Source organism: Pogona vitticeps, chromosome 4 (genome assembly GCF_051106095.1).
Source record: "Pogona vitticeps strain Pit_001003342236 chromosome 4, PviZW2.1, whole genome shotgun sequence".
Lineage (NCBI taxonomy): Eukaryota > Metazoa > Chordata > Lepidosauria > Squamata > Agamidae > Pogona > Pogona vitticeps.
The window spans coordinates 238,920,731-238,934,932 of record NC_135786.1 but is presented as its reverse complement, the minus strand read 5'-3'; the positions used below and the strand labels follow the sequence as shown (position 1 = coordinate 238,934,932).

General features: G+C 47.5%; 1 protein-coding gene across 1 annotated transcript in view; it reads right to left on the bottom strand.

Annotated features, from left to right (window-relative positions):
* Positions 1-13,978, bottom strand: part of LOC110070157 (1-phosphatidylinositol 4,5-bisphosphate phosphodiesterase gamma-1) — a 75,113-nt gene extending 61,135 nt beyond the window's left edge. The window contains exon 1 of the mRNA XM_072999447.2: positions 13,513-13,978. Coding sequence (XP_072855548.2) covers positions 13,513-13,753 — 241 coding nt within the window. The 5' untranslated portion in view covers positions 13,754-13,978. The remainder of the gene's footprint in view (positions 1-13,512) is intronic.
* Between the last annotated feature and the right edge of the window lie 224 nt (positions 13,979-14,202).

Sequence of the window (14,202 nt, the reverse complement as noted above, 5' to 3'; positions counted from 1 at the left end):
ACACAGATTATTATTAGTACATAAGGTATGTTAACTATTGATAGATTGCGTAATAATAATCGATCAATAGTTGGGTGGAAATACACCAAATTGTGTGATGATTCTCCTTTCTAACTGCCTACAACACAGGGTGCATAAAAAAATCAATGAAAATAATTTTTTTTAATTAAATCATTTAAAAAAAATTAAATCATCAAAAAAATCTGATTTTTTAATTTAAATTGTAATTTAAATCAAGCAGACTGATGAATGAAACCAAAAAGCAGGACATAAAATAGTGATACCCTATACTTAAAAAGAGGCATTCTGAAAGCTGTTCTAGTCTCCTTCGGCATATATTGCAATCATAAAAACCACGGGGCACCTTATAGGCACCTGCTGAGACTTTAAGGTGTTGCAACTGCTTCGGCCTTTGGTACGTAGTGGAAAGCAGTCCTTCACAAAGTGCACAAGGAGGCCCATGGTCGGACCGGGCTTTTGCAGCGAAAGGTTGGATAATGAGAAACACGTGAGGGCTCAAGAGCTGATGTGTTAACAGCTGCCCCAACATGAACCAGCTTAAATGATCTGGGGGGGAAATGAAGCAAATTAGCACCTCTGCCTCCTATGTGTGTTTCTAGCTGTCAGGGATCTGGCCGCAGAGCCAGAGTTTGGGTGTTGAGTTTCCCCACTCTTGCTTCCGGTGAGTAGAGGGAACAGTGGAATATCTCTGAGTATTCCTTACCTGGACAACCCGGAAAGGGGTGGCCAGAAGTCAAAATTGACTTGAGGCACTTAGGAAGGAGCTGACTCCCGGCTGGGCCCACTTTAGTGCGATTGATTAGACTAAGCAACAGGATTCTGGCCAGAGTAAGAAGTCCTTTTCACCCGCTCTGGAAAACAGATGTAAGCTCTGGCTAGTTGAATCATTTTTATTATTGATTGATTGATTGACTGACTGATTGATTGATTCTATTTATATCCCGCCCATCTAGGCAATTGACTACTCTGGGCGGCTAGCAACATATAACATAGAATAATTTAAAATATAATGATATATTATCATTGTCGTGTTGTGCTTTCCTTTTCATAATGGCAAAGACAAAGACCGAGAGTATCAATTTTCAAGACTGAAATAAAAATAATGGCTTTTATCCGAATTCCTGGACAGACATTACTGATAGTCCAGGTCACCCATGCACTAGGTTGGATTTGATTTAAATCAGGATTAAAATTTTAAAAATCTGATTTTTTATGATTAACATGTCAAAAAGCATTTAAAGCCCTATTTAAATAGTGATTTAAATCAATCTGAGATTCGGAAAAAAAAATCACTGATTTTTATTCGCTCTGCCACACACTGAGCTAAATGGGCTGGTCATGTCACTTAATATAAGGCAGCTTCCTTACTCGGAGCAGGATCGATTCAAATTAATGTCTTAATTTCTTATACTTTCTCCACCTTGGATCTATAATATATGTTTATTGGTTTTAATGTTTTTAAATTTGTAAACCGCCCAGAGTAGACCTTTGGTCCAGACGGGCAGGATAGAAATCCAATTAATAAAATAAAATACGTAAATAAATGGATGATTTTGGGAAGGCCCACAAGCAGAGCATGAAGGAAAGAAACCTCACTTGCTATCTATCTACATTCCCATGGTTGCTACTAGCAGATAGACTGCTCCTGAGGACAGAGGATCTACTTAGCTACTGTGCCTAAGAATCTTTGGAACACCTTTCCTTCATTAATTTATCCAACCTTTCTGACGAGAGCCATCCAATCCAAGACCCCCCCGCTGCTCCCTGCTGCTTCTCCACTTCAGGGACCATAATAGCTCCATATAACCCACTCCGGTGACTTCATAAACAGGACAAGAAACGAAAAAGGGGCTTTCCTATTTCCCTAGAGAGCATGCACAGAGTGGCAGATAGAGAGAGTCTAAGCCTAGGAGATCTGAGTTCAAATCCCTGCTTGGCCACCCAAACTCACCGGGGGGGGGGGGGATAATACTAGAAAAACTACTCCTGAAAGATCACACCTAATATGAAAACCCTATCAGTTGGGTGAGACGTGACACCATTCAACAGCAAAATGACTTCCCAGCTTTTTGAGTTCATTCCACTTGCTTGTTACACTCCAGCTAAATTCCCCGGGTCAGCCTTTTGCGCGTCCCTACGGACGGACGGCACAAAGATTTCCAGGGAGGGGGAAACAAACCGAACTACGTGGACAGAGTCCATTGTCTCGAATGATTGTCCCCCACCAACAGGACAGGAAACGAGTCACTTCCGTGCTGTCGTGTTTTTTTAGCCGCCGTGCCATCTCCAGCTGAGCCGGACAGAGGACAGGAAAGAAAGCCGAAAAGGGTGGGGACTGGCCGGGAAGCGGGACCCGAGAACCTGCATCTGGGGAATCACGCCTACGTGCCACTGGGGGTGTCCAGAGCAGTCCAGTCCGGCAGGCCGTTTCCCAGGGTCTTCACGAACAACCCCCCTTCACCCTGAAGCTCCGTTTATTTATCTGACTTTTAGACTGTCCATCCGGCTGCCAAGGCCACTCCGGGCGGCTTACAACGCAAAACAACAACAGATAAACAATAATAGGAAACAAGAAAGGCAATAACAAGAAAAAGCAAGAAGAAACATCAAATAAACGCAGGCAAGCAACACACAAGTAAAAACTAAAAAGATAATAAGGATCATTGAAAGGCGAGAGGGTGGAAATGTTCAATCCAACCATCAGTTAAACTGGATCAGCTGGAACTTACTGAAACTTAGTCCCACGGATTCAATGGGGCTGCTCTAACTGAGGCTAACAACCATTTTTGCCCCATAGCTCAAGGGCTGCGTAGCCGGGTGGCAACCAAGTAGCCCAGGCATTTCTAAGCACAGACCCTTGTCCAAATTCCTGGAAAACAGAGCAGATGGGCCTCTCGTCCATATGGTGGAGGTGTCTCTTCTCCTGTGTAAAGGTACACACACACATACACACGTGGGGCCCATCAACAGGGATGTTCTCTCGCGTCAAGCAAAAGCTCTCTTTGATAGCTTCTACTCAGCAGCTTGGGCAAGAGAACCTTCCAGGGGATTGGGTCCAGACAGTTTTTGGGAAAGGCTCCTCTCCCTTGGCAGAAGAAATGCTAAAGAAATCGGGCTCGTTTTAATTAAAAAAAGGAAGGGAAGAGCCCATGGCCCACACTGACCACCTTGGGCAAGCTGCCGGGGGTCCTGGCACAACCCCATAAAGAGGAATTGGCTGAGAAACGGTGTGTATTTTAAACCCCGGGACAGTCACCACGAGCCGACTGGAGGCCACATTGTTCGGTTGCTCCGAGAGTCTTTCCAGCTGGAAAACAGGGGACAGGTCCTATGCTAGTATAAGCAGACAAGTTAAGGGAGCTGAGAATGTTCAGCGCACCGACAGGCCACGGTGGACCAGGATCCAGCCCCTGAAACTTGGGGCATTCTGTCGGCTCTCGGGTCTGAGCCCCTAAGAAGCCCGTTCCTCCTCCTGCTAAGCCCAAAGCAACCTCCGTCTCTCTAGGAATCGCATTCCAAGCCTCAAACCAGAGGCAACGTTGAGGACGGTGGGGGGGGGGGTATAGTGATCGCCCAAGGGAGAGCCTGGGTGGGTGGGCACCCTTTGGCAGGGACCCGCCTGCTTGACCTCTTCCAGAAACCCCCTTAGGATGCCCAAAGATGAATGGCCGGCCAGAGGACTGGCCTGTGAATCGCCCTGTGTCCTCTCTGGGGCACCCCAGTCCGCGGCTCAGCATTGCCAAAAAACCAACAGTTTATTTATTTAGACACACATAAAGTTCTCCTTTGTGTCCCATTTAAGACCCACAGCAGGCTCAGCCAGGACTGAGCCAGTGGGAGGGAGAAGAGGGGAGAGAGCAGGGGTGGGGATGGGGTGGCGTGATCTTGGAAGTCGGAGCGCGTTGCTTCTGGGAAACAGATTCGCCTTCAACAACGACAGCAATAACAGTACTGCTAATAAAGGGGGGGGGGGTTCATCGCCGGCTCTCCCGCTTCTCTAGCCTGTCCGTTCAGCCCCGGTGCAGATCTCCACGTGACGCCCCGGGAGGGTTAAAAGGTTGCCATTGCCGGAAAAAACGGTTTGGCCGCAGCTGAGCTTTAACTGGACTGAACGGGAAGGAGTCAGTTCTACTGGGGGAGCTGCAGGCCCTTCTCCCCCCCCCCCCAGGTGTGACTTCACACCTACCGGGAACTTGAACAATTTGCTCTCTGATCAACTGCCTCGGCATCTCTTTTCAGGGTGTACAAGAGATAGCCATGTTTGTATGTGCAAGTGTTAAAGGTAAAAACAAAAGTAAAACGAAGAAGGATTAAAAAAAACACGTCTCCAGTCCATGAAAGCTCCCATTTTTAAAAAAATTGCGTTAGTCTTTAAGGTGCCACCATGTTTTTGTCTTTCTGTGATGAACTCTTAAGCTGCAAAGACTTTTAAAGCAGAGTTTGGGGGAAATCACTTCTTTTTTTTGGCACAACAAATATTGCAGAAACGGCTAGCCTGCTGGCAATGGCCTCCAAGGGGTTATGGGGCTTGCATCTTTTCTGAGCTTTGCCACCAAGGAGAGATGCCACTTCCTCCATCCTGGCCTAGCCACGGCTCCTCCAAGACAGGCAAGCGGTACAAGGAACTGTAAAGGCTCAGAGGGCTAGTGGACAGCATACAGGTGGAAGCCTGCACAAAAAGCACACGGTGATTATGGCCTCCATAGTCACTGCAGATGGTGACAGCAGCCCCGAAATTAAAAGACGCCTGCTTCTTGGGAGGAAAGCAATGACAAACCTTGACAACATCTTAAAAAGCAGAGACATCACCTTGCCAACAAAAGTCCGCATAGTCAAAGCTATGGTTTTTCCTGTTGTGATGTATGGAAGTGAGAGCTGGAGCATAAAGAAGGCTGACCGCCTAAGAATTTATGCTTTTGAATTGTGGTGCTGGAGGAGGCTCTTGAGAGTCCCCGGACTGCAAGGAGAACAAACCTATCCATTCTAAAGGAAATCAACCCTGAGTGCTCCCTGGAAGGACAGATCCTGAAGCTGAGGCTCCAATCCTTTGGTCATCTCATGAGAAGAAAAGACTCCCTGGAAAAGACCCTGATGTTGGGAAAGGGTGAAGGCAAGAGGAGAAGAAAGGGACGACAGAGGATGATGAGATGATTGGACGGGGTCATCGAGGCCACCAACATGAATCTGACCAAACTCTGGGAGGCAGTGGAAGACAGGAGGGCCTGGTGTGCTCTGGTCCATGGGGTCACGAAGAGTCGGATACGACTTAACGACTAAACACCAACAAATGTTAGCTATGGTCTGGCCCCACTTTTCCCTCGTTCACTTCAAGTAACAGACAGACCTCTCTTCCTCCCTGTTTTATATCCTGACTATAGCCCTGCGAGGCAGGTCGGGCTGGAAAGATTAACACCTGAGTGACTGGATTTGAATTCGTACCTCTTAAGACCAGGGTCCCGCTCCTCTGCAGGTGACAGGCAAAAGCAGGAGGGCCACAGGCCAGGGTTTTGAGCCGAAAGGCCGAAAATATAATTTTTCCAGTTCTGAGCCAGCCTGACAATATCCTGATGTCCTTCCCCCCCCCCACCCTTAACATCACCGCCCTGCTCTTGGGCTGGCTTTCTGCTTCCATCTGCTCGCTACATCCCAGGCCTGCTTTCTTTCTTTTTTCCCTGTGGATTTTAGATGCTTTGTTCCTTCCTTTGTGGAATTTTCTCCTTCGTCTGTACAAGGCTGTGTAATTCATTTAGTTATATATTTTTTAATCAGGCAAGCATGTGACAAACACATGCTTATAAAACAAAGGAGGCGGCCAACTGCTTTCTCTGGAGAGGATCTCTTAACAGCATGAGAAATCAAACCGCATCTATGTTTTTTAAAAATAAAAAAAAGCTGTGTGGGAAATGACAAATGCAAGCTAGCGTTTGACCCAGGTGGGTGGTTCAACAGGCTGGCCAAGACAGAGTTGGGGGTGGTACGCTTTGCAGAAACCATGGCCACAGGGGATGAGGGGGGGGGGATTGTTCTTGGTTTAAGGCACAGGAGCCGTTGCCTAGGAGGTAGCTGGCAACCCAAAGCCCTCAAGACCTTTACAAACGACTTCTGTCCGCCTTCTCTGACCTTTCCCCCTTGAGCGGTCTGGCCTCTCGCAGCGACACACAGTGGGCTTGCTTCCCTGCCTGCCTCTGTAGATAATAAATACATCAGGGGATGGATTTGCACTAGGGCTGACCTTTATTTCAAGCCCATCATCTTCCTGAAAGGATTAAGAGGCGCCCCTGCAAAAAAAAAATCCCGAGAGGAACTCTGGAGAAAAGAGGAAGGGGCCACCTCCAGGAAGACCCCAATCCTGCACGTAAGCCCAGACAGGACATCAGTTCCCTTTTGACAACCGGCAAATCAAACACCCCAATGAATCGAGATAATCCCCAATGGGGCCGCAGAGGTGCCATGGAGGGGCCCAACTTGGATCGCCGCACCTCTAACCTTGCAAAAAGTTTTTGGGATGTCAAGAGGAACTAAGGCTCTTGTCTTTTGCTGCAACGGACCCCCCCTCCTGCCCTCCAACCGCCTCCAGCTGTTCCCACTTAGACAACACAATCCACACCACACCATGTGTCAGTTGCCAAAAATCCATGTCTGCTTTCTTTGCTTTTGCAAAGGGGGTGACATTTTGCAAAGGGGATGGATTTGGGGAGGGGGGAGAGAATCAGTGATGTCTTCTCGGTTGCTGCCCAAGATGTTTGATGTGTGTGTGTGTGGGGGGGGAAAGAACATAAGGCGTCAGGCAAAAAAAATAATAATAAAAAAGTATGCATCACAAAAAAAGAAAATAGAGTGCTGATCTGCATTAAACTACTCATGCTGATTTATACACACACACACACACACACACACAGAGAGAGAGAGAGAGAGAAACAGAAATTATTGTTATAGTCTAATCAGAAGTAAAACACATCTCCCTGGAGCAGGAAAGAGAGGGAGGGAGCAGGTGACCTTACGTGTGCAGCGATTTTGCTGTCCATGTTCCACTCGGTGTGAGTGAGGTTCAGCCTCAAGGTCTCTTTGACTCTACTTATTTATTATTGATTTATTTTAAATATTTTCACCTCCCCTCTTTCTCCCCGAAAAGGACCCGAGGTGGCTGACACTGACAGACAATGATTTAAAGCTGAAAACAATGAATATACTGTACAACGATGGTTTACATCAGTGGTTCTTAACCTTTTTGAAAGAAACGCCCCCTTGAGCCATTGAGGAAGTTATCATCGCCCCCCTCCCCGCAGTGATTTATTTATTTATTTATTTATTTATTTATTTATTTATTTATTTATTTATTTATTTATTTATTTATTTATTTATTTATTTATTTATTAAGACACTTAAATCCAATGACCCCTGAAAACAAAATTAAATTCCAAGAAAATGAAATGCCCCCCAAAAAGTAACATTTAATAATTTAGTTGCAAGTGAATTTTAAGACGCAAAAAGAAATATAAAAAGGGCCTAAAAACAAATGCAGGAACTACAAATTTCAAGACAAAAAGTCTGAAACTAAATTAAAATTGGTGGAAAATACATATTCATGCACACTGTAAAAAGGCTGCAGCCATCTGCACAGGTTTGGCTTGCTCCAGCGTCCTCCTACCGCCCCCCTTCTGCTCCAGCGCCCCCACGCCGCCCCTTTTCGTTCCACCGCCCCCCTGAAAAATGAAATCGCCCCCTGGGGGGCATTATTGCCCACGTTAAGAACCACTGGTTTACATCATTAAAAGACAATATTTAGAGTTTCTTTCCCACCCAACGACCATGTACCTTGGTAATGGATTTATTCCATATGATTTTATTTTAAATGAGGCTGGTCTTTTTTTTTTTAAGAAAGAAAAGTCATATTAAATACATGAGAAATAGTAACAAATGAATATTAAAAAGAGTAGGAGCCTCGTGGCACAGTGGTTAAACTGCTGGACTGCAGTGAAAACTCTGCTCACAACCTGATTGTGAATCCAGTGGATTCAAGTACAGTAACTGGCTTTAGGTTCACTCAGCCTCCCATCCTTCTGAGGTCAGTAAATGGAGTGCTGATTCTGATTTAAGCTCCAGGACTTACTAAAGTAATTTTCTGCCCCAGCCGGTATGGCTAATTTGGGTTCTACAATCCACTGTTCCCTCTTAGCAGAGGAAAATGTTCACCAGCTCATCTACCATCAAGAGAGGGGTCGTGTAAGACACAGACCATTTTTTAGCTCACCATAAGGGGCCGGAAAAATCTCTTATTTGGTTTGAGAGAGACCAGGAAAGTAAGGGGGTCTAGAAGTCAAGTAGCAGGGAGTGAATCTACAAATACAAACGGAGGCGAGGCCTAGCATGTGATGTGAGCATAGCATCGCCAACAGAGAATATCTATGTGACAGACACACATCGGCACATTTCATAACACTCCAAGCCTATGGGAACTGGAGAAGCTGCCACAGTGACTATTTTAGCTTTGTTTACAAGCGCAGAGCGGTTGATATGGGTTCTCCAGAAAATACTGAGTGAGAAACATTTCTCCTGAAAAATCTCATCCGTTGCCCTAATTAGAGTGGGATCTGGTTTAATGCATTTATTTGATTTATATTTACTGAACAACATGCTTAAATGTTGCAACAGGCCCTGAGTATTTGAATATCTGATTAGGGAAAAAAACAGAGCACACTTAACATGGCTTAAGTATTGTTTTTAAACAAATTCAAAGTTTTCTATGGATAAAATGCCCACATTTAGGCTTTATAATATGTTCATCCCTTATTTGGCTTATTAAAATTTTTAAGGGAAAAGGCCGTGCAAGCTGATGACATCTTAATTTTATCCCCTCCAGCGATCTGAGCACCTGGGGGCGTGTTCCTCTGCTTGTGACAGAGGTGAACTTTCTCCCACCGAAGACCAAATGGCTAGGGTGCCATTTGGCCCATTTTCAGACTGAGATGTGCCATCCATTAATTGCTATCCACATTTCTTAAGTGCAGAAATCTCTCCATGGAAAAATGAAGCCGTTGAGTAATTTTCCACTTTGGAAAAATTGTTTTGCAAAAATAAAATAAAATTCAGTGGAAAAAATGTCCATCACAACATCGCAGCACAGAACTAACTGGTTTGTTCCACTCCACTTTCACGCACCTCTGCCAGGCACCCTACAGAACATAAACGGGTTGTGAATGGACTTTAAAAGTGCAGAAGGCCCTAATGGGAGAGCCCTCAAACAGAATTGTTCCTAATGCAGCTTGTTAGCTGGTGAAGCCTCTCCTTTTCCTCCTTCCCAGAAGCACATCCTGCCAGATGGTAGTTTACCAAGACGACGGACACTAACGTCTCCATGAACCTGGCTGGGAAATCTTAAGCTGGCAACCCGGTCAAGATCCAGAAAATAGGGTTTCATAAGCAATGCTTTGAGAAGAGAAATCCTAAATAACACAGAAATCCTAAATAACACAGATAGGAAAACCAAGCTAACCAAAGTGCCGTTTCTACACCTTTGGGCCGTCCACATAGGTGCCAACATTGAAAGAAAAAAACAACAACAAATCCAACTTACAACCCCAAGATGGCCTTTTCTGCTCAACACGAGGAACACAAGTATGCCCAGGTGCCTGGCTTTAGAGCAGACCCATGCCCCCTGAATCACGACTCTCCTTAGTTTTTTATCTTTTTCAAAATTAAAATGAATTCGGGGGTGGGTGGAGAAATGGAGGCTGCTTCTGGGGACCCCAAAATGAGGGAATGCAGCATGATGACCCCCTCTGAGCTAACATCAGGACATGGGGGGAAAAACAGAGAAAGTACTGAGGATTTCGGAAGATGGCAAGCCTTTTTTTCTGTTTCAGAAATTCACACGCCTGGCACCACGCCACATGAACTTAGGTTATTTTTTTAAAAGACCTCACCCAAAAAAACCCCCTCAAGATTAGCTTTATTGAGATTTGCACTTTCTTCAATAAACGTGGGGATAATTTTTGCTCACTTTTCCTGAAGGCTCTCCTCCATCCTCCTTTTCCACTGCTTCGCCCTGTTTAAGATCACACAAACATTAAAGGTGGAGGGGGACTTCTAAGTGGGGGGGAGGGGAAACAACCCAGTTAGGGACCTCATCCTGCCCGTAAAGGCTCACCTGGGGCCGACTCTGACCCCACTTGCCCGCGTTAGGCAAGTTTCAAAATTTCCCCAGAAATTTTCCCTCTTGCTTCCAACGTTTTTCTTGAACAAACAGTGTTTACTAAAAATAAGAACTCAAGTGCTGGGTTATGGCAGCTACACAAGACAAAAAGAAAAAGAAAAAAAAAAGACTTCTCAGAAAGACCCAGGGAGATATTAGCTCTTTTAAGAGAATCCAAGAGCTGGCCAAAATAAAAGAAAAAAATATGTCTGGAAAAACAAAGCAAAGGGTGAAAAATGCACCCCCCCCAACAACAGCCCAGTTGGAAGGTGGCACGTTCATTGACTCAGTGTCTACGGACAGAATGGGACAGGACATGGATAGAGGGGAGGGAGGTGAAGAATCCCTTGGAAATGTACTGTATTTGCTTTGAAAGGGGACGACCCGCTTCCCAAGGAAACTAGCAAAGATCAAGACAGGAATGGAGCAAAGCCTCTCCTGGGAGGGACCCACAGCACAATCCCTCACCAGACAATTCCATGTGGCCTTGCTGTTTGTGGGAGCCCTTGCTTCTCATCACAACACCAACACCGTTCTCTGGCCCAAATAAAGCCCTGTCCACCTCCACCTCCTCCTTCCAGCTCAGATCAATGACTAAGTATTTACTCCAATGTAAGACGGAGAAAATGCAGGATGAGGCCCCAGAAGCAACTCTGTTCACCTATCAACGGAGTTTGCAAGAGAGATTCCACCCACCCACCCGCCGGGGGCTACAAATATCTTTGGGGCCACGGCGGTTTCCCCCCCATTCTGGACACGCCTGCCCTGAACTTTGGCATGTCTGACGGCTTGTCTTCTACCAGGAGTGAGCAGCCGTGGCTATCCCTCTTTATTTGCTTTTTAATTCTGGCAAACAATTCTTTGACAGCTCTAGCATAGGTTGCTCAAGGGTGAGGAATTAGGGAAGCTGCCGGGCCAAAACCAAAAAAAGATATATCCGGAAGACCCAGTGGCCCACCCCCTTCTCAGATGTTCACAGCCACAAACTTTCCAGACCTGTTATTTGCCCTGGGAATAGTCTGTCTTTGGTAGGGTGAGTTAAAACTAGGAGGTGAGCCAGAAGATCACTCTGCTCAGCCTTCTAACCAGGCGAAATGGGTTTCCGAAACGCTTACGATGCATTTGGGTTACATGACGACGTATCTCACCCAACTTGCCCACCGCAGGCTGACTAGTGTCACCGATCCCGTTTCACACCTGAAGGAAGGCAAGGTGCCAGGGCGTCCCCAAAAGTCTTCAGTCACGCCAAGGTTTCATATTTCCCACCTCACGTTTCTTATGGCGTGAGATGTGCTCCTACCCCAGCTCTGTTCTCCTCCTCCCCACGAAGGCCCAAACCATCAGGGACCACATTCACAGTCAGAATTTGGGAGGAACGTGGCAAAAGTCAAAGCCTCCGAAGCGCCCATGGGCGAAATTTGCATGCGACGCTCATGCAGTCGAGGGACATCAGACCAGGGTTATAATCAAGCTGGACTGAGTGCGGTTTCTCCTTGGTCAGCCATATTTTGAGGGCACCAAATCTAGGGGTCAATCTACTGATGAAGGTCAGGATAATAAAAGCAACACCTCCCAAACTCACTCATATTCCCTGTTTCCCCCCTTTTGGAAAGCATACACTCTCCCTTGCTTGTTTTGAAAGGCACTGCTTCCTCCCCCTCCTCCTTTTTCCTGGAAGAGGGGTCTCACACACATGCCTCAGGGCAGAGCGGCCGGGTGCCAATCATCCTGACACCTAAATTGCTCCTTATACGTCTCTGCCTCAGAGCCCCGCAAAAAAAAACGAAACAGGTCCAAGCAACGTTGAGACTCCCATGGCTATAGAACGACGCTTCAGTCCAGGCTCACGGTTATATATGCCCCACCAAAGAAACACACAAACCTACACACGTGGAAAGAGCCGCCATGGATGGCCATGGAGGGAGACCAATCTTTAGCTCACTGGAAGGGACTGGGAAATCTTTCCTGCGGTGTGTGGGAGACCCAGTTAGGGAGTCATGCATCATCCATGGGCCAGAGCCACCTCTAGCCACGTAGCCTGCCCAGGCGTAAGAGACACGGGCTGCTGCAGGATCAACCGCGTGGGGAGGCACCAGAAACCCTTTTACCAGCAGAACCCCCTTCCTTCATCCCAGCAGTTCTGCCTTGGGAACAGGGCTCACCAACCCACTTGTTCAAATTTTAGCTTCCAGTTGAGATCTCAGAGTGCTTTCTCATCAGGCACGGCTCTACACCGGGCTGGCCGGAGAGCTTAGTGGTTTAGGTCTCTGGCTGCGGAGCGAGAGGTTGGGAGTTCACATCCCCAACGGTGTCTCTTGTGAGAACGGCCCGTCTGTGTAGCCTTGGGCCAGCAAGATCCCAGAGCACCTCCGGAAGAAGGGACGGGTCAACCCTAGAAAGGGTCACCTAAAGCCAGAACTGTCTTGATGGCACATGGCTATATTATTAAGGGTTTTTTCATGCGCACTTTATTGATGGGCACTCTGGAATATTTCAAAACTGCCGTTTCGATGTAGTCACCTTGCTGTTTTGTACCTGTCTTCACGTTAGCCCCCCTTTGCTGGGAAGCTGGCCCAGAAATATTCAAGATTAAAAGCTACTGAATTGTTCTTACAGCTTCCTGGTGCCTACAGAGGAAATAAGGTGCTCCTGTTGCTGTAAGTCATGTTTCTTTAGGGTTCTGCTCGTGCGTTGCAAAATGTGTGGCTGTACACACTAAGGAGAGACGTGGGCCAGTGGCCACCGCTTGCACCAGGCTTCCCGAGAGGAGGACGGAGCAGCCCCTCCATCAGAGCATTGCAATAAAGCCCACGGTAGGGCTATGGCATGCCTCAAGAAAGACCCCAACCCGCAACGGATGATGCTCCAGAATGATGGTCTAGGGTTTCACAGCTGTCAGGTTGAAGCCCCAAACTTTTTAGAACGACATGAACTTCAACCCCTTCTACTCTTGAGGAGGCAAAGAAAGCCGGGTCTGGTTCCAACCTGGCCTGGCCTGGCCTCCTCGACAGGGTGGGCAAGACCGAGCCACATGGACGCCTGGGGTTGGACTCAGGATAAAGCAGGCATCCTAGATTTCCACCCAAAGTGAATTTATAGGACGGCCTCTCCCACTGAACCTGCCCGCTGCCGTGGCCCTGCTCCAATGCCCTCGGTTCTTTTGATCGCCCTGGCTTCCTCCATGCTCACCTTTTCTCTTGACAGAGTGGGGAGGGGGGTGGTTCCAAACCGAGAAACACACTCCAATTCACAAAGGTGTGGGTGCACACCCTCCCACCCACCCACCCCCGGTCACTCACCATCGCCCTCCACCTTCTCCGGCGTGCGGCTCCAGACAATCTGCCTGCTTTTCAGCCTGACTTGGAAAGTCCGGCGCTCCGGCCGCTGGGATTTCTTCTGGTAGAACAAGGTCAAGACGGTGCCCACCTCCAGGCCCTTGAGGACCCGGGCCATGTCCGGCCCTCCGGCCTCCGTCCCCGAAGGAGAAGACGGGTCCTCCAGGAAGCCATTGACGAAGCTGTTCATCCTGGACAGAGACATGGTTTTCCTCCTCGTCCTCCTCTTCCTTCACGGCTGCATCATCATCATCATCCTCATTGCCAAAGTGGTGGCAGGAGGGGGGGACCTCCTGGCAAAAGCCCTTGGACAGGGCAGATGGTCAACGGGGTGGGGGTGGAGGGGGATCCTTCGGTCACTCCGGTCCCCTGGCGGCTAACCCCCCCTAAGATTCAAGGCACCGCTGGGTTTCAAATCCTTACTGGGAATTTAGAAGATATGGATGCAAAACCTCCTCCACGCTCTTGGTCCTTTTGTTTGTGTGTCCGTGTGTGTGTCCGTGTGTGTGTCCGTGTGTGTCCGTGTGTGTGTGTGTGTGTGTGTGACCACCAGCCAGGCCAGTGGGGTGCAAAGAGCAGGAGGAGAAAAAAAACCCCACACTTTTTGCAAGGTTGGGATCCAGGCAAAAGGGGATTCCTCTCCACCAATTTTGG